The sequence below is a fragment of the Brassica napus genome, chromosome A9 (assembly GCF_020379485.1).
Source record: "Brassica napus cultivar Da-Ae chromosome A9, Da-Ae, whole genome shotgun sequence".
In the NCBI taxonomy this organism is placed as follows: Eukaryota; Viridiplantae; Streptophyta; class Magnoliopsida; order Brassicales; family Brassicaceae; genus Brassica; species Brassica napus.
The window spans coordinates 3,359,571-3,380,242 of record NC_063442.1 but is presented as its reverse complement, the minus strand read 5'-3'; the positions used below and the strand labels follow the sequence as shown (position 1 = coordinate 3,380,242).

The 20,672-nt window shown below is 31.5% G+C and overlaps 3 protein-coding genes across 5 annotated transcripts; 2 read left to right on the top strand and 1 right to left on the bottom strand.

Annotated features, from left to right (window-relative positions):
* Positions 1–116: 116 nt before the first annotated feature.
* LOC106364008 (pectin acetylesterase 10-like) lies at positions 117–2,909 on the top strand. Its single transcript, XM_013803656.3, has 12 exons — positions 117–430; positions 689–771; positions 857–986; positions 1,064–1,137; positions 1,481–1,567; positions 1,651–1,775; positions 1,857–1,917; positions 1,987–2,040; positions 2,106–2,183; positions 2,275–2,380; positions 2,464–2,609; positions 2,682–2,909. Exons 1-12 carry the CDS (start codon positions 232–234, stop codon positions 2,787–2,789), a joined length of 1,251 nt encoding a protein of 416 aa, XP_013659110.2. The 5' UTR covers positions 117–231; the 3' UTR covers positions 2,790–2,909.
* Positions 2,910–8,148: 5,239 nt separating this feature from the next.
* LOC106364007 (transcription factor MYB86) lies at positions 8,149–9,745 on the bottom strand. The gene is made up of 3 exons (XM_013803655.3): positions 9,460–9,745; positions 9,228–9,357; positions 8,149–9,122 (listed from the first exon to the last, which is right to left on the bottom strand). Exons 1-3 carry the CDS (start codon positions 9,590–9,592, stop codon positions 8,378–8,380), a joined length of 1,008 nt encoding a protein of 335 aa, XP_013659109.2. The 5' UTR covers positions 9,593–9,745; the 3' UTR covers positions 8,149–8,377.
* Positions 9,746–11,311: 1,566 nt separating this feature from the next.
* Positions 11,312–13,142, top strand: LOC106351267. Of its 3 annotated transcripts, none has more exons than XR_007316108.1 (2): positions 11,312–12,351; positions 12,726–13,142. XR_007316108.1 is itself a non-coding variant. In XM_013791084.3 (2 exons), exons 1-2 carry the CDS (start codon positions 11,835–11,837, stop codon positions 12,739–12,741), a joined length of 303 nt encoding a protein of 100 aa, XP_013646538.2. In that variant the 5' UTR covers positions 11,312–11,834; the 3' UTR covers positions 12,742–13,142. The 3 variants fall into 3 exon arrangements, 1 of the variants encoding a protein (XP_013646538.2); XR_007316107.1 differs by having other exon boundaries at positions 11,312–12,611; XM_013791084.3 differs by having other exon boundaries at positions 11,312–12,121.
* The last annotated feature ends 7,530 nt before the right edge of the window (positions 13,143–20,672 follow it).

Sequence of the window (20,672 nt, the reverse complement as noted above, 5' to 3'; positions counted from 1 at the left end):
ATCTATCTTATATATTGCTAAGGATCCCTTCCAATATCCGATGTGGGACATTTATCCCTAATAACACTCACTTCTCCACTGCTCTGTTCTGTCTCTTTCTTCTTTTAAAAGCTGAAATAGAGTTTGATTCTTTCAGTACAGCACATGCAAGTTTTTGCCTATTGTCTGAAATCCTTTTAAAGTCTATTTGTTTTATATACTCTAAGCATTTCCTACTCAAGATTAAGAGAAATGAGGAAGATTTTCTTGTTAGGTTTTGTGGTCACAGTGCTGATTCTTGGCACTGAGGCAAATGGATATCTAGAGTTCAATATCACAGAGTTAGATCACATTGAGGAACTAGAGTATGGTGTCTCCAAATCTATCTCCAGTTTAAACCCATTAATGGTTGGCCTCACACTTATCACTGGAGCTAGTGCCAAAGGAGCTGGTACTCTCTTACTCTCTCTCCTCTCTCTGATTTACTTCAGTTCATTTACACAAAACTGGTTTTGCTTTTTGTTTGTTTATCATATATTTACTCCAATGATATTACCCAGTTTCTAAGATGGTAAGTTGCTTTCTTGTTTTGGAATGTGAGGTACATTATGTATATGCATCAAATATCATTATCATATAAACAAAAAGAAAGTAGAAATAGAATAGTGTTGGAATCTATATGTGATCTTGTTTGTATTTTTAATTACAGTTTGTTTGGATGGAACATTGCCTGGATATCATTTACATCGTGGACATGGATCAGGAGCCAATAGCTGGCTAATTCAATTAGAGGTTAGCAAAGAAAATTTCTCAGAGATCATACATTTTCATTTTTTTGAATCATGTGTGTTGTTGATATTGAAAAAAATGGAAAAAGGGAGGAGGATGGTGTGACAACATAAGGAACTGTGTATACCGAAAGAAGAGTCGTCGGGGATCCTCTAACTATATGGAGAAACAGATACAGTTTACAGGAATTCTTAGCGATAAAGCTCAAGAAAATCCAGGTGTCTTTGTCTTCATGCTTTCTATTAGTAAAGATCTTGAATAAACAACTTGCTCTATTTTTGACATGTTCATACAGATTTTTTCAACTGGAATAGAGTCAAGCTTCGTTACTGTGATGGTGGTTCCTTCAGTGGAGATAGTCAGAACAAGGTTGAGCTTTGTCTTAGAGATCATATGTTTCAGTCTCTTTAGGGAAAATGTCCAAAATAGCACTTTCTATAAATTTATCCCCAAAATAGCACCCACAAGTACATGTTTCCAAAATAGCACTCATTTGACAAGAAAAAAGCTACATTACTCTAACTCCTGAACTCTAATCAGACCTATCTCTTAGATATTAAACCCTAAACCCAAATGTAGAATATATATTTGTTTTTATCTTTAATAAATGCTATTTTGAGAATTTGTTTCTCTTTGTGTGCTAATTTTCTCATAAAAACATTGATTTAATGCTATTCGAGGTTTCTCTTTTTTAAAATGTAACTCTTTCCAGGCTGCAGGGCTTCAGTTTAGAGGAGAGAGGATATGGAGAGCAGCAATGGATGATTTGAAGGCAAAGGGAATGCAAAATGCCAAACAGGTATATATATGTTCACTTTGTCCTTCCTTTGCTCTATATAGTCTTGTCTCTACATTGTTCTTAACTTGCTTAATACTCTTCAGGCACTTCTATCTGGATGCTCTGCAGGTGGTCTAGCAGTCATTTTACGCTGTGATGAATTCAGCAACTTGTTTTCAAGAACTACCAAAGTCAAGTGCTTAAGCGACGCAGGCTTGTTCTTGGACACGTAAGTTACTTTACATGCATCTTTCTTCTCAAAGTCAGCTTTGTACCTGTTACTGAACCACTTGTTTCTCCATGATTAAAGCCCTGATGTGTCCGGTGGCCACACCATTAGGAATCTATATAACGGCGTTGTGCAGCTGCAGGTGTGATGTATTTACCTCATCTTCATATTAAAAACTTCATAAACTGAAAAAAGGTAATGAATCTTGCAGGGAGTGAGGAACAATCTACCACATATGTGCACAGACCATCTCAACCCAACTTCTGTTAGCTCTTATCACTTCTCTTTAGTATATAAGCTCAGAAGCTAACCCTTATCTTTTGGTGACAGTGTTTCTTCCCTCAAAACTTGATCAGTGAGATGAAAACCCCTCTCTTTATTGTCAATGCAGCATATGATATTTGGCAGGTGACATTTCTTCAGTCTTCCATGTTTATTGAAAGTAAGCATTTGTGTGTGTGTGTGTGTGTGTGCGTTCTTGACTGATATGTTTTAACAGGTTCAAAGCAGTCTAGCTCCACCAAGTGCAGATCCAAGTGGTTATTGGCATGAATGCAGATTAAACCATGGAAGATGCACTCCAGCACAGATACTGTTCTTGCAAGGTCGGAATCATCATCTGAAAAGTTCACAACTTACTTTTAAAGTGACCTCTCACCACTCTTAGTTATGTTGTTTCTTTAAACAGGGTTTAGAGATCAGATGCTGAGGGCTGTGAGCAGATTCTTGAATGCAAGAAAGAACGGTTTGTTTATAAACTCATGTTTTGCTCATTGCCAAACCGAAAGGCAAGACACTTGGTTCGCTGATGATTCGCCTGTTATCAACAAGAAGGTAAGCACTTCATGTGCATTTGCCTTTAAACATTTCTGAAATGATTTATTCTTTTTCCGAATCTGAGGTTAGGCGGTGGCGACAGCGGTTGGAGATTGGTATTTTGATAGAGCAGAGGTGAAGCTAATAGATTGTCCATACCCTTGTGATAGGAGCTGCCACAATCTTGTCTTCAGATGAGTGAATGATCTTCTCATTCTTTATTTTTCTTTCATATCTTAATGATCCTTTTGTATTCTTTTACTTCAATAGTTCTGTTTGCAATACTGAATAATATACCGAAAATATGTTTTGTGATCACATTAACATTGGCTTGAGCTTGAAGGCAAGTCCGAAAATGCTTTATAATGAAAAGAGGCTAACCCCAAACTCAAGCTTCTAAACTAGTGATGTGTACTAGTGTCAACCCATTCAGACACAAGTTTAGGGATGTGTTTGAGAATTGTACTGACAAAAAAAAAAATAGAGGCTGGTTGAATAAATCAAACAATCCAAGCCCATATAATTAATTGGCTTGATTGGTTCAAACGCAATATGCAATATGTGGTTTTCAAAACATTATTAAACTATATATATTTATTTAATTATAATATCTCAATTTAAATTTAAATTTAAATTTCAATACTAATATTTTATCTAAATAAAAAAAATTTTGATTTTTTTTTAATTTTTATTTATTCATCTACGATCTGTTTGTAACCATGAAAAATAAAATAAACTAACTTTGATTTTAAGAAATGTTTTTTATGATTGTTTTAAAGCATCAACAGCCGTGTTATCATCCACAAATGGGGTGGTAACGGAAAAACCAACAAAACTCTCAGTGATTTAAATAAAATCTAGATGAACGGTGTAATTCTTTGTTTTGATCATCAAAATGGACAGTCTGCTCTATAGACCTGTTAATTACGACTAGGTGATATAAACCAGGTCAGACTCAAGTCAGTGAGGCTGTCGAAAGCCCATACGGGGCCATACACAGTTTAAAATAATTCAAGGGATACTGGATAATTGTTTTAGCAGGAAATGTTACATGAAAACAGTAATCTCACGTTTTAAATATTAGGTTCCCATGACTGGTTGATAGTTGAGCTTTATAATATTGCCTCGACACCGCCACATCGTTGTCTTTATCAATAAGCTAGGCTTTTTGTTAACGTTATCGTCATCGCCATATTAAAACGACAACGATCGTTTTAGAAATATCATACTCTATACATTTTTATATAATATGCTTTTTATTTATTTTAAAGACAAGTTGAGAAACTTAAGAACAGTAATGATCGAATATTTATTTGATTTGGATTTTAAATGATTTATACAAAATGACAAAAGTTATTTTTAAATATAAATTTTAAATTTTAATTTTTTAATATTAGAAAACTGTGATTTTGAATATATATATATATATATATATATATTATATTTTTCTATAAAAATTCTAAGCAGTAAATTTTATAATGTAGTTTCAAAATGTATTTGTCAAGTTTCTTGATTAACAATATATATATATATATATTATAGTTTTTAAGAGAATTTTATTATTTTAAAAATCATAATAAATTGTCTAATTCACCCCAAAACGCTTTAGTTTTTAATAATTCCAAATCATGTAAATATTAGATTGTCTACACCCTTTAATACATACTAGGATAAGACATGCGCCTTGCGCATGATAAATTTATATGAAAATTATTTAAGAAATATCGTATGGAAAAAAATTTATATTATTGATCGAATTAATATATTTGGCTCTTAAACAATTTTTTAAAACTTTTTTTGTTAATTACATAATTTGTTTACTAATGAAATGATCACATTTTTAAAAATATTTTGGGTTAAAAAATTATTTATAGCATAAAAACCTAACGTTTAGGCCGAAGAATCTCATGCCTACTATTTGGTTACAATGAAACTATGTCAGCTCGGTTTTATATCATGATTTAGCAATTTAAAAGTTAATTATAGTTATGAGAAATTTACGTTCACGTGTCAATTCTATCTATCTTCGATATTTTTTTCTTTTTGTGTCATTTTAGTTATTGGTCGATATAAATATTAATTTTTTGAGTTTATACTCATTTTTTTCTTTTATTTTGGCATGAGATTTAGAAAATGCTTAAGATTCAAAATTATTAACGAGATACATATTTAAGTTAAGATCTGCGTCTTGTGTAGAATAAATACTTATTATATTTTTCTGCATATTATGAAATAATAAAATACTTATTTTATATTTTTCTGCAAATTATGAAATAATAAAATAATAATTATATATTAAATAACTAAGGAATCAGTTACTATTATGTAATAAATTGGCTTGCACATATACATCAAATGACCGCTCTTGTTTATTCGCAATCATTTTAGAATAAATAAATCAAAATAATCAATCTTATCTATCGTATATGATATATAATTAAATTTAAACGATATAAAGTATATATATATATTAACAAAAACACCTGTTAAATAAAATTATTTATTTATATGATTTTATAATCATTATATCTTATTATAGAAAAAAAAATTAAACATTGATCACAAAAGTTTATGTGAGACTTTTAACAGTTTTAGTAATTTATACTCGTTTTAAAAATTCAAAATACAACATATACAAAAAAATCTAAATTTTAATATATGATTAATGTAATTGTGTAATTTATTTTAATAGTAAAGAATTAAACAAAAATGATAGAAAACATACATATTATTAGCAAATTTTCATTATTTAAAATCATTAATTACTATATACAGTATATCATAATCACATTAGATAATTCTGTAGGTTTTATTTAAGGAAATAATATATAATAAATTGTCACCTTGCTTTAGTTAATATCATATGATATCATATAGTTGGTATTAAATGTTTTTATTGAGGTATAAAAATTGAATTGGACCAACATATTTTTAAATTTTAATGTGAGGCTGACACGTATGACTAGTTAACTACCTAATTGATTGACATATAAGTAAGAAGTCTTTTTTAATTATTACAAAAATTGAGTTTATATCTTTTCAAATGTTCTTCAATTAATATATATGGGATAGTGATGTTTTGTGATTGTAATATAGAAATGAAGTTATGATTGAAGTAGGGCCTCAATTATTTTGGCTCACATGCAAATTACAAGGTGTAAGCATAAAAAAACGTTCTATAAGTCTTCAAAATACAAATGATCAACTCATGCACATTTGCTTTCAAAAATTCTATAGAATTCTTTGTATTTATACTCTCGTTCAACAACCAGCATTGGGGGAAATGTTGATTAATAATCATTTTTGGCTTTGTGTAACATCGGTAATTCATTCTTTTATATGTGATATTTACATTTCGGCATTGATAGGGACACGAAACCGACATGTGTACTGAAAATATATTAACACGTGGCTAGTATGTATCCATTTCTATGTGGCCAAAATACCTCTGTATAATTAAAAAAAAAAACATATGTTCGTCCCTTTTCATAAAGGGAAATACATAAAATATTGTAAATGATAATTTCCGTGTAATATTACTGAAATTATTACTAATTAAAAACCTATTTGTCAAAGAAAACAATCCCCAATAAATCAATAATTTTTAGTAAAAACATTAATAAATTGGAATTAAAAGATAGCATCAAAATTTTGAATAGTTTATAGAGTCGGACCGAAAATATAGGTATTTCTTATCAAACTATAAATCAGAGAAAGGGAAGCCATATAGGCATCAATCAATCAAGCTAATAATAGCCGACAATATATGCAAGTTACTTTCATCTCATCGTTTGATTTTGGCTTACAAAAAACTATATAATTGCTAACATGTGTCACATCTTTTTCACCAGTCTTGATATTCACATATCCAATAATAAGTCCATGATCATGAGCATCATATTCATATAAAGGCTAAAAGCATGTTAAAATTTCCATTACCGCTCATATGTACAATATAATCTTACAAGTTAGATTTCCTTGACTAATAATAAAATCTCAAATGTATGGTTTTTATTTTCTGAATTAGATATCTGCTTGGCTCTTCTTATCCCTTGCATGGCTTTTCCAGTTTTATGAACCACTGTCAGCAACAAGGGTCCCTTCTTCTGCAAGCACCAACTCAAAAGCATCCCTCGTGTGGATTATATATTGGGATATTGTCAGAAGAGTACACAAATTCGAATTTCGTATTTCGCCATCTTACAAGACAATGGTCCCTTCTTCTACGCGTATGACTTCTTTCTTTTTATAGTAACCGATGACCAAGAATCGAGATATATAATAATTTAGGGATGGAACTTATAATCGTTATATTAATTTCTTTGAAACTAAGTCTGATGACGTAAGAAAAATTCTAACCATTTTGCAATATATCAATTTCATTTATAAACATATAAATGACGATCTCAGAAACAAAAGATGAATTTAGAGTCAATTGTTAAAAGAATCTGTCAGAAAAAAATTCATTAAATTAATTAGTTAAAAATTCAAGAAAGAAGAACATGCATGTAAATTAGTCTTCTTTCATGCACGGAAACCTGAACTCGCAGATTGGTCTTTCTCACATGCTCTCCTCGTTCTAATATTACATCTTCCAATTTTCATACGTCATTTTCAAAACTGCATGTGGGAAATCGATTATGAGAAGTAAAAAAATTGAATATGAGAGAACTGTTGACAAGTGAAGCACACCTTGATCTCTGTTTCTAAAGGAGACAACGATGGACTGCCATTCTAAGATGAATTGTCTCATTCGCACATTTTCACTTGTAATTCGGTTTCATCAATAGTTCAATACCTTAACCAGCTAAAGCTAGAGAAGTTTTTGGCACAGAGATAGACCAGTCCTAGTTTCAACTTCTGAAGATAGACAAAACAAATAATCTTTTTTTTGGTCGACAACTACAAAAAAAAATTTAAGTAGTTAAACAAAAAAAATCGTAATTAACAATTCAAAATATTTTAATGACGTCTCTTTTACATTTTATAATCAAATAAGTATGAACCCTTTCGAGATTCGACTATTTTTATTTTTAACATACAATTAAACTAGTTTTCAAACGGATTAAATTTCTTTCAAAATAGTGTTCTAAGTTATATAAATTCATATAGTTTAAAGTTTAAACACAAATCATACTCTAATTACATTTTTGATTATATAACTTATTAAAGTCAATTTATGAATATTATCATATTCATAAACTATTCGCCGTTTCTTACAATAATAACATGGTGGGTTCACTTGTAATATAAAACCCAAAGTTAATTGAAAAATGAATTACTGTTATATTTGAGACATATACATATATGTAAACTTATAATACAAAAAGAAATATTGACTTTCACGCATGCGTCATGTTGTCCGGAATCACTTTTCCGAAGAAGAAGTCTCTACTCGAACTTGGTAAGAATAACTTCTCCTTCATGAAAAAATAAAACACCATCCAACTCTACCGGGACGTGTTTATTTTATTTTAAATAGGTTCTATTTTTGTAGTTTTTCAAAATTTCGTAACCAGTAATAACTTTTCTCAAGCAAAGGTAGCATAGTGGTAAATAAAAATAATTTGAAACTCTATTAAGATCAAAGTCATGACAAGTAAAAAGAAGAAAAACGAGTTACATCTTAGCACCAAAAATATATATACACACGATCGCGAAAATTTACACAACCAAAAAACATATATATACTTACATACATGACGAACATATATTATATATGTATCAATCAAATAAACTCCGGTCCGTGAATATAGATAGAAAATTCTCTAGCATATAATATAACTCTAAAGGCTCTGATCAAACGCCATGTTATGAACTTTTTGAAGATTTTTAGCATACCACTCAATGTCAGCATCATGTAGTAATGCCTCAGCGTTTTCGTTTGGTGATGACGATGATGATGCTGATCTCCAATAGTACTTGGCAATATCTGGCTTCACCTCTGCTTCTAAACCAGTTTCTGAGCTTTGGTTGTAATGAAGTATCTCCGATGCCCATGACTTCATGTCTTGATCATGAGGATGATTCACTACATGATTATTATTATTATTGTTGATTTGGCTAGCTTCTGTGTAATTATTACCAAAGAAAGCACTGTAGATACTGTTGGTGGGAGATGGAACTGTGTTGTTGCAGTAATTGAGTTCAGGAACAGGGTTTAATGAAGTAATTGGTGTCGTAGATGATGACGTGGACATTGAAGAGATTAAAGATACGATCTGGTCTGAAACCGTATTTGAACTTAAGCAAAACGCAGCGTTTTGATTCGGGAACCACCATGAACCTGGTTGCGATGAGACGATCATTGACTGATCATGTGGATTGTTTAACAAACCCGTTAACTTTAGTACTTCGGATGACGTCAGCTTCTGATTTATGACGTTAAGAGTTTGAAGATCGCTTATTAAGGGTTTGTGTGTAGTTGGGTCGATGCCTTTTCTTCTCAGCTTCTTCTTAAGACATGAGTTCCAAAAGTTTTTGATCTCGTTGTCTGTTCTTCCTGGTAACCTAGTTGCGATCTGAGACCATCTACACAATTCAAAACGGACTCAGAATATAATGAAACATATTCCAAAATCTACATTTTAATATTTTTTTGTAATATTATGTAACATGTTGCTAATTTTTATTAACCTGTTGCCTAACGCAGCGTGGAGCTCAATGATCAAGCATTCTTCGTCTTGAGAGAAAGCTCCCCTTTTTAAGTCTGGTCTCAAATAGTTTATCCACCTAAGTCTACAACTCTTTCCACATCTCTGCAAACCTATATGATCATACCAAATGCATATATATACAAACATTGTAAAAGATATATATACAATTTTCTTAACTTTTCAAAGATAAGAGCCCATGATGGAAGCCAAACCTGCGAGCTTGGGGACAGAACTCCAACAGCCATGACCATGTCTACTTATGTAATTGAGAAGTTTTTCATCTTCTTCAGGAGACCAAAGGCCTTTTCTAAGCTTTTGCTTATAACAACAAGAATGTCTTCCCATTTCTATATGTAATGAATCAACAAGAAGCTATAGATTGTTGCAGAGATATAGAGTTTATGATCTGTGAAGGTTCTATAAGGTAGAAGAGGAAGGAAGAAGATGGAGAAATTATTATAAAAATGAGAGTAAATGTGATTGGCGACTCTGGTGTAACGTCACTTCTGTTTTATAATCGTTGTGTGAATTAATTGACACCTTTTATGGGACCACAATATATAGAATATCAAGAGATGAACTAAAAACCTAGTTAAAAACAAAAAACTATTTGATTCCTTTACAATATAGAAAGAAATCGCAGCTTATACTTTAGAGATCAAACTGGTAAACTATTATTACTACAATTTAATAAACAATTTGATTTTATAAAATAGTAAATACTACGTTTGATTTATCATGAATGTTGTTTTATGAGTTTTTACACTCGTAATCATATTTAAATTTACCCCCCCCCCCTCTCAGTATAATTGTGGTGTGAAAAATCTATATTCTTTTATCTCCCCTTTGTTTTTCTTTTTATGAGCAACATAATTTTATAAAATAGTATGATTTCAGAAAGTGTTATTGGTTTATATATTTTGATTGATTTAGAAATCCATACAGTATTTATAAATCCAAGTAAAATATACAAATTTTTAAATTCTCTCGGATTTGAGCCTTTGTATTTTTAACAAAGAAATCTTTGCAAACTCATTCAAATACATCAAAGCTATTAGTAAATCCGTATGATTGAATAACACTTTATTTGAATTAAAATTTATGAATCATTAAACGAATAACGTATAATTTCAATACATATTTTAAAATCATAAAACCAATAACACTAGATTTAGTTTAGATTTTCAAATTGATCAAAATACACTAACCAATAACTAATAAAATAGTATATACTACGTTTGGTTTATCATGAATGTTGTTTTATGAGTTTCTACACTCATATTCATATTTAAATTTTGCCCCCCACCCTTTCAATATAATTGCGATGTGAAAAAAAAATCTATATTCCTTTATCTCCCCTTTGTTGTTCTTTTTTTTTTGAATAAAAGTAAAAATAAAGGGGAATCCATCGGTCAACAACAGACTCATTTCATGAATTGTACGTACCTAAAATTATTTGTCGCCCTCAAAGATAAGAAATTTCAATATTCTCTTTTTTTACAAAGAAATACTATTTTGATAGATTATTACTTTTCCTACATTGATTTCAGAAGAGACAGCTTGATGTCCAGAGAATGTAAAAGAGTTGTTCAATTTAAGTACGCAAAGTGGTGGTGGAAAAATAGCCATAAATGTTTCCACTATGCAATAATTTGGTCGCGTAACCACTAATATTCTAATTTATATAAACATTAACTAATTCTAATAGTTACCGACTTTTTTCTGACTTGTAATTTGGGCATGTTTATAAACAAGAACAACAATAAAAGTCTAACTGATGAAGAAATAAAAAATGAATAAAAATAAAAATGATAAAGTATGTTCTTTCCCAAAGTAGTGAGAAATATTTTTTTTTATAATTCCCTATAAAAATGAAAGAGTATTTGCGCTGTACACATAAGCTTTATATGGTAATTAGGTGTATACACAATTTATGTTCCCAACGCGTATGTCGACCGATTCAATTACCCTTTTATCCTTGTTCCCTTTTGAAACTGAACAACCGGTTACCTGTTTGAGATGTTACCGACATATATTTATTTAATTTTTCCTTTTCAAAACTTTCTCATTAGCTTAAGAAATTGCGAATCTCAAAATTCTTTCGAATCCCCCGTCTCATATTCAGCTTTCATCCACATTTACGAGAACCAATTCCAAACTCAAATCTTTCAATTACATATATTCATCTCTTTATTCTCAAGGATCAGCCAATTCACTCTATATGTATCTCTGTGTCTGGTTCATCCATTTTTTCTCCAGAAGAATAAAAATCAATTTTTTTTTAGCTTTTATGATTCCATACTCTTATCTCTCTCCCTCCATCTCCGCCGATTCCATCTCTTAATTTTCCCCTTTCCCTGTAAAAGAAAGAGCCTTTCTGCTCCTCCTTCAATTCCACCATAAAACCCTGGAAGCAAGCTCCATCCTTTAACTTCGTAATGTCAAAATCTCATCTTTGTTTCCTCTGTTTCCTCCTCACTAAACTTCGCAGCGTCTCCGACCAGCGTCGACGCGGAACTATGCAAGCCCTCAAATCGAGCCTAAACCTCAGTAAAGACATAGACTGGTCCAACCCCAAACCTTGTAAATGGCCAACCGTTTAATGCGAGACAAGCAACAGAGTCACGAGAATCCAACTCAAAACCAAAGGAATCTGAGGAACCCTCCCTCCGAAACTCCAAACCCTCACAGAGCTAATTGTCCTGGAGCTTTTCCAGAACCGAATCTCCGGTCCGAACCCCGATCTCTCCGGTTTAACCCGGTTACAGACCCTGAACCTCCACGACAACCTCTTCGACTTTGTCCACAAGAAGCTTACCTCGAGAACAACCCTTTCTCTCCCTGGGAGATGACCATGGACAAGCAGAAGACCGGGTTAGCCATCCACATTTGCCACAAGTCTAGCTAATTTTCTATTTTTTTAACTTATGTACGTATATAGCAACATACACTTGGTAAATACTTTGCTACCATTCAATTTTATCTGTCATCTACAATGTCTAGACAGACAATGACTCTGCTTGTATTGCTAATGGTTTGTTTGTACTATCAGATAAGCTTGCATCTGAATCGTATGTCAACTGGACTTAGTCTGCCAAATAGATGTATAGCCTGCCTCTTCTTTTGTTTGCTTGCTAATTGTTTTATTATCCTCTATGTTTCTATTTTACAGTGTCGTAAATGTTGGTTCTCTTAGTCTTGTTTTATTATCCTCTGTTTGATGGCAGGTACTTTTCTACAAGTTATGATTTTCTATCTACTAGTTATGAACGTATAGAAACTTTGCTTCCTCAGTTGTGCTTCAGTTGTTCTGATATATGAAAATTCTTGTTATTTTGAGAGATAGAGAAAGATCTGAACCAAAGTGAGTTTCTGACAGATTATATAATTTGTGGTTTCTTGTGGTTCTTTTATGTGAATATAAGTGTAAGCTTTATGTTGGTCAGTATCTCAAAGCTTCTACTATGTTCTTTTACAGGCCAGGCCTGAAGTAATGGGGGGGAAAAGGCAAAAAGGCAACGTTCATTTCAGGAACAGAGGCTGCAAAGAAGTGTTTGATTGTTTTCAATTTTCAATAGTTTTAGGAGTGTTCTATTGTTTTTACCACCATCGTCACCACCATTGTCGTCCGACACCACGACCACAACAGTTCGACCTCTCTGCCTCTCTCTCAATCTGTTTTGAACTCATTTTGTCGTGAGCAGAGTTGGTGGTCGTGAGCAGAGGATCAGTTCCTTGCCTCTCCTTGGGGTTGATCAATTCTAGATATAACCAGATACTTATAACTCTGGTTGCTACTTTTTGTTTTCTTAACCTGTTGTTTTCTTTTATCGATTTCTGCATCTATGTAAACGGATCACAACTTTATCAATATACATGCTAACTTTAATTTTAATAGCTACTTTATCAATATACATGCTAACTTTAGTTTTAACACGTAAAAGTAGCATTTAACCAGACAATTAACTTGCAGTTTCACCTTAATTTTGGTTGCTACGTCGTCATCTATCATGTTTCCAATATATTGGAGACAAAAATTATTCAACCAAACAATTAGCGTGCGGTTCGTTATAAGTATTCAAGTAACACCTTAATCCCTTCTTAATATGTAAGATTTAAGATTTGGCTAAATTCGTTCTTAATATGTCAGACTAGCATTGAAACAGAATTGTGAGTTTTATTATTTAACCTGTTTTCGCTTTAAAACAAATCTTCTACGCTCTAAATTAATATGTTTAGCGTATATTACATCATAAAACATGCTAAAATCCTAAATCAAATTCCACAACTATCTTTAGCAACATAAATTTTGTTTTAACCCAACCCGTGATTTTGTTAACTAGCTAAATACAAACCACCAAACTATTTCTAAGGTCAATCTAAAATGTCGCTAAATTTCGTTGAATACCATTTTCGGGTATAAAGGGTTATAGTATAGAGTTTGAAAGCTTTATTTGAATAAGTTACAATGGTCTGGTGGTTTAGCTTGTTACTCTCAAGCTCGTTTCCCAGGTTCGAGTGGCGCTATACACTGATTTTTTTTTCTTTTAATGAGTGGTATAAATGTAAATAATTTATCTTCTTCCCCAAATTTTTTTTTAGGGTTTTCGACAGCTTAAGCTGTTTTCATGGCCGCCAGTTTCTGTTTTCTCTTATATCATCAAATTTTTATGCGATTTCGTATTGTTTTTGTTCCAATTACATAAATCTATCACTAAACACACGATTTTCATCATTCAAAACTTAGAAAAAATAAAAACAAATTGTTGGCTCCGATTTTCTTGCCGATTATGGTGAAATAGGCACGACACACCACCGCCAAGCGTCTCGCCGGCGCATAATCGTCCTCTTTTTGTTTGGTTTAGTTGTTCCAGCGAGCGTGGAGAGTGGCTTGTACTCACGAGACTCGGGTCGAGCGAGGGCATGGGTCTTATGACCTCAAATCAATTTGACCTCATTGTCCAACATGTCATATTCCCTCGATTACATTTATATTTCTTTTAACTTCTAACCTATTATCACCGGTCGTAATGTCGATCTCTCTCTTATAGACAGAAGGACAATTTTGTCATTTCGGCTCTGCTAGATCATTTTGAAGGCCCACAATTTTTGTGTTATAGGTATTTTCTTAATTAGTTACTTCTTCTAGGATATTGACCCAATTCACTCAAAATGAAATAGGGATAAAACAATATCTATATATGGTGTACTTTTTAGAAATGATAAATTTTTATTTTTTTTTTCCATTTCCATGATCACTAATTACACCATGTGTTTAAAACATATATTATGGTAGCAAATGTGTTTTCATTATTACCGTAATATAGGAAAGAGAACGGTTTTTAAATAATATTATCATGATTAGTTAAAAGAACTATGTTGTATACTATAAAAGCCCTTTATCAAAAAAAAACTATGTTATATACTCTGTTTGTTTAAGAAAGATATATGTTTCTGGAGAAGAAAAAAATTTCTATTTCTATATATTTTAATTAGGTAATAATTAATGATAACTAGTATATTAAAAAAAAAATTCTTTGTCATATTTTTAATTAAAATGATTGAAAATAGATAATCACAAAATGATTTCTTTGTAATTAAAATTTAATATATTTCTTAATATTTACAAAATTCTGAAATAACTTAAGTCTAGTCTTGAGAAATTATAATTCATCAGCTAGTTTAAGGATATCATGACAACGAAAAAAAGAACACACTCAATCTCTTTTATGTCCAACCTGTATCTATTGACATATTGTTGTAACCAGACGTAATCTCATGGTTTACCTCAAGCTAATCATAAAATGAAGAATGAGATACTATATCATTTCAATTGGAATTGAAAAAAAAAATAGCAGTAATGGAAGTGACCCAGTTATTTATTTATTTATAACATGCACTAAGTTGGCCGATGCCAAGCTCGTTTGTCGGTTTCCAGTTTTATTAAATACGTCTAGTTTTCTTTACGCAAGTAGTAAGTGGAGTTAATTGGTTGTATAAAGTATATATTGGTATGTATTTAAGTTAATGTGCATAGAAAGTCACGGTGATGTTTCTATGGTTTCTAATAGCCGCCTTCCAAATGATTGAGCATTTAAAGTTTTCAAGTTAGAGAGGTTGACGTTGACTTTGTTTTATTTCCGAGAAGCCATGTTCATGGGAGTAGGACTTGCCGACTTGCCTCTTTCAAGGTCCTAGCGGAATATTGACATGAAAGTATGTACGAAGAGGTGGAAAATCAATAGCTATAAAAATAAGAAGAAAACAACAATCATGTAGCCGTATGGTCCAATAGTTTTGTTATAGCAGTCAAATATCATTATTTATTACAAGAAATGAGCTGTAATTAACCATGCAATATGTTGGAGGTGGAGTTTTTTTCAAAGAAAAAAACATTTTGGAGGAAATGTAGTAAGGTTTTAGACCTAATGCATTGATATTCTTTAGATTATCGTTGACAATAATGATAAAAGAAAAAAAAAGGATTTGGCTCACTTCCCAGATTAGTCGGGCACTTTGACAAAATTTGTATATCTGTTAGATTAGGGTTTATTATGGGCTTCCAACTCAAAACCAATTGGCAATTAGCGGATTGGCCCTAACCCTTTATATATTACTTAATGTCCCATTGATTTTCCAACGTGGGATACATATCCCTTAATACCCCTCCTTGAGATGATGGCTCTTATCGGCCATAAATCTCGGAAACTTTTTTTAAGACAGTTATACTCGGTCGAGCGAGTCAATTACGACCTATATACCCGGTCGGGTAGGGTTAATATTAATTAGGGGTTTAACTTATTAGGATCTGAGCTTTGATACCATGTTAGATTAGGGTTTATTATGGACTTCCAACTTAAAACTAATTGGCAATTAGTGGATTGACCCTAACCCTTTATATATTACTTAATGTTCCATTGGCAATAATGATGAGAAAGAGCTGCACACATTTTAATTCATGAACTCTTTAAGAACGCGTAGAAATCAATATGATTAATTTAAAAATCGTACATCTTATATCAATATGTTGTTTAGTTATATTCATATTGTATTTTTCATCTATACTAACATTCTAATTATTGCAGAGTTCTATAGCTGCAAAATGAAAAGTTCGTTTTTGGTCATGTTGGAATTGAGGCAAAAAGAAGAAAGATATTTGACGCAAAGTCAAAACAGTATTAAATAATTTAACATTCAAAACCAACATGTCAATGACTCTATAGTTATTTGTTTCCAAAAACTCACAAATAGTTAAAACAAAACCCAATGATGAAAAATGTGGAGACGGATAAAAGAGGCCGAAAATAAAGCGAGAGAGAATCATTTTGTAGTAGTATGATGATTGCAAAAGTGGGACAAAAACAGAAAGCTCATGATTTGGTCACGAGAATATATATAAATAGTTTCCTTGTTCTAAGTACAAAAAACCTTGCTTAGAGAAGCAAGTAGTGGAGAAAGAGATTGTTAAAACATCACTTTCTATCGTGTCCAATTCCAGAATGTGTATGGCGTAACGTTTTTGTTTCCTCGTATATTTTTCATGAATACTAATGTTGTGGTGGGGGGGGGGGGGGGGGGGGGGGGGGGGGGGGGGGAATACTAACCTAAATCATCATCTACTAATGCATATATATGTATTTTAAAAATTCTACCATAACTTTTAGGTAAACTGTATGGTTGGTTAAACATGGCATGCACATGCAAAACGTAGATATAAATCCACGACGGTTGGAGTGAAAACATACAAGAGAATAACATAGTTGAATTTCATGATAGTCGATAAGTTGACGGAATACTGTCATACAAACCGACTATTAGATGAAGTTAATATCCATAAACCACTGGTGAGTATGAATTGTGAAATTAACTGCTGCAACTAACTCATTCTATATCAAACAAACTTGATTAAATTTGAGTTAGAAGTATAACTCAAAATGTTACAAATCATGAATTACCTAAAAGAATTTTGAATAAATGTTTGAATTAGAATATTGTTTCTATATGTTTTTTTCTTATTTTTGTATGAGCCGTCTTTTTTGACAGTTTGTTTGTGTTTTTAATAAATGTTTGAATTAGAATCATGAATTACCTAAAAGAATTTTGAATAAATGTTTGAAGTTAACTCAAACAGTATTAAATGAGCCGTCTTTTTTGACAGTTTGTTTGTGTTTCTATATGTTTTTTTCTTTTTTGTAAAAAAAAGAATTAAACTCGGATCTATTAAAGATACAGATCTAACCTCTGGGTAGGAGGTGCAGCCCACAGATAGATCATCTCCCGGGTATTCAAATGGACCGAAATGCAGTAACCATATCCGTGTAAGATGATCAGGAAAATATGACTTAGTTTCGCATGGTAGATGGATCTATATGTTACAATATGTTACAATGCTTAAATAATATAACATGGAGCGCAAATAAATTTGCAAACAAACAGTTGTGACTAGTTCAGAAAACCTAATTATTCTTTGGTTTTGATTCAGGCTGAGGACAAAACAATAAGAACGCGTTGTTTAAGTTTCCAAAATTTTGAAGTTTCAGTTGACAGTTGTATCACAACTACTATTCATTGGTTATGTACTTGACGTTCTGCCACGGCATGACGTACGGCATTAACACAAAGATGGAGGTATTCTCCGACGGAGAGATATTAGCAGATGTCAAATGTCATCAAGCATGAGATCCCAAATCGCTGAAGTCAAAAATTTACCATCAAACATGATTAGTGATCATCACTCCTTTTTATAATCACGGAGGTTAGGTAATAATTATTTATTATATCTCCTTCTAAAAGAAAACCACGCAATTAATTTATGTTATTCTCATTCTCTTTTACTAAGAAAAGGTATTCTACTTTACTTGATTTCAGCACATAACGAAAGAGGCAATTTTGAAAAATTGGGTCCACGATAACGGACTCTTTGAATTGATTTCAAAAGTTTTAAATAATACTCCCTCCGTTCCTAAAAAAGTCATGTTTTATAAAAAAAAAAAATTAAAAAATACATTTTCATATTTTCAGTGCATAAATTAAATGTAAATTGTACATTTCAAAAAATATAATTGTAATTAATAAAATTCTATTGGTAAAAATTTGTGGGAAATAGTTGATTACAGAAAATAATGTATTGGTAACTAAAATTTGATATATGTTTTTAATAATTATGAAAATCTTAAAATATGAATCTTTTAGAGAGATGGTAGGGAGTATTGTTTAGTGAAAAACATTTCACGTCAATAAATAGTTGTGACAAATGCTATTAAGTCTAAACTAATGATTTCTTTTTTTCTCGTAACCAAACCTCATTACCTTCGGATTCAAACAAGATATTATAATTAGAAATAAGATGGTTTATTTTCTATTAAACCGCCAAAAGTGCTATAAACAAAATCAATTCAAAAATTTACATGATTATTATAAGTGAAAGATATCTGAAACTTCGATATACATACTAGATTCAAGTATACATTACCAAAAAAGTATACATACAAAGTTTTCCTTTTTTCCCAACTGATTCGGGAGACTTTTATGTCTCTCTATAGTGGTATATATAAATCTTTAGTTCTAAGTAAAGCAAAAGCAATAATTATAGAGTTTAAAGAGTAGTTTGAAGTTTTAATTAACAGAAGGAATTGTAATGAAAAAGTTAGAAAGATTTTTAAGGAGGTGACATGGATTTTCAAAAGATAAAAAAGAACTAATAATTTTTTTTCTTGGACAAAATAAAAAAGAACTAATAATAAAAAGTGTTTTTGTCTAGTTGAAAAGTATGACCCATGATCCTACTCATGCATAATTACATTAAGTAGGACCTTAACTCATTTTCCACATACCTTCCTTTTCATTTTTTTTCTTTGTCTAATCGAGTTCTTATTTTTACATATTTGCATCCATATTCATAAATTCATAGAACTCACATGTACTACGTACTGGTTTAGACTTTAACAATTTGCGTCTCTAATTTTTCATTCTACTCAAAGTTTTTTTTTTTATTAACATGGAGTATCCCAAACTTATTATTTAATAGTCCAGACTAATTTTTAAGCAAAAAGACTATTTCTCTACATATTCAAATATACCATAAACAATAGACTTATATATGTGTGGTCATATAGTGAAATGCTTTCGAACCCGGATTACTTAGCAAATCTAAAGCATGGTTACTCAAAGTTTATTATTCAAAGTCGGTGTTCCTGAAAACTAACTGTATGAAAAAACTAAATTTATATGAGTTAAAGATTAACATACATATAGTAGCAACTAGCAATCATAAAAAGGTATCTTGTCTGGTAGAAAAAAAAAACATGAGCCATCACATGAATAGTTACATAATGTGTTTGGTAATTAATTAAGTGGGGATGAAATAATACAATAATAGTCAATCTTTGATTAGCCACACTCTTCATTACTTAAGTCTTTTTCTGCATCCTCACTTTCTTAAACCTTCCCATCTAGTCACTCTCTTTTTCCTTTCTGTAAGTCTATGTCTCAATTATAAGGATCGAACTCTCTTTTCCCCAATCTAACCTATCTTTTTCAATCCTTTAATTATCTTCCAATATAATAATTATTATGAATTTGTGACGCGTATCAGCTCCTTATTTGATCATTTTCTCTAATTTCAGTTTATTATGCACACATTTCATACGATTTTATTTGTCAGCCACGCAATACTTGTTAGTGTCCACACGAAAGAAAAAAAACTGGCAATACTTGTTAGTCACGAAAGAAATTATTAAAAAACTGGCAAGGCAAATTCTTTTGTAAAATAAATACATGAGAAATTTTAGTATGTGATTATCGTGTGTTTTATATATTGCATTCATAAGAGAACAAACCCAAACCTAATCCAAATGATCTGATCTAAAATCGACATTACTTTAGATTGGTTTGGACTGATTCAATCCGTTTTATAAGTGTAAATTTGTAGATCAATTAATTCACTCCATTTTTAATATCATCTTGTGTTGAAAGACATACTTTATGTTGAAAGTCTGTGAAACTTAGTGAAATGAGTTAGAAACTTAGAATATATAAGTGAGACTATCCCAATCAAAATGGGTTCGTGAATTTGGCAACTATTTTTGAAGTTCGGCTAAAATGCTACTTATTTATTCATCAAAACTAATAAAACTAGCCCCTGCTAATAATATATTGCATCGAGCTTTAACAGGTTAATGGAGCTCCATAAATAGCTCTCATCCTTTAGGCCCAATGGGCTCAATAAATAGTCACTGGCAACCAGTGGCAGCAGCCCAAAAAAAGACTAGGATGAAAGCATGTTTATCAGACCAGTCACCAGCGACTTGTTTCTGTATTACTACATTTGCTTTGCGTTGTGGCCAGCGACTCGCCGAAAAGTTGAACTCGTTTTTGTTGTATCGTCCTCCTTTTTCTCCGCTTTGTTTTTGTATTACTACATTGA

Excerpts from the sequence above, each read along its gene's own strand:
- LOC106364008 (XM_013803656.3), top strand. The coding sequence starts at position 232 with ATGAGGAAGATTTTCTTGTTAGGTTTTGTGGTCACAGTGCTGATTCTT. Across the intron at positions 987-1,063 it reads TAAAGCTCAAGAAAATCCAG|ATTTTTTCAACTGGAATAGA; the intron begins GTGTCTTTGTCT and ends ATGTTCATACAG. Across the intron at positions 1,568-1,650 it reads GAATGCAAAATGCCAAACAG|GCACTTCTATCTGGATGCTC; the intron begins GTATATATATGT and ends AATACTCTTCAG.
- LOC106364007 (XM_013803655.3), bottom strand. The coding sequence starts at position 9,592 with ATGGGAAGACATTCTTGTTGTTATAAGCAAAAGCTTAGAAAAGGCCTT. Across the intron at positions 9,358-9,459 it reads TTCTGTCCCCAAGCTCGCAG|GTTTGCAGAGATGTGGAAAG; the intron begins GTTTGGCTTCCA and ends ATGATCATATAG. Across the intron at positions 9,123-9,227 it reads CACGCTGCGTTAGGCAACAG|ATGGTCTCAGATCGCAACTA; the intron begins GTTAATAAAAAT and ends TGAATTGTGTAG.
- LOC106351267 (XM_013791084.3), top strand. The coding sequence starts at position 11,835 with ATGGCCAACCGTTTAATGCGAGACAAGCAACAGAGTCACGAGAATCCA.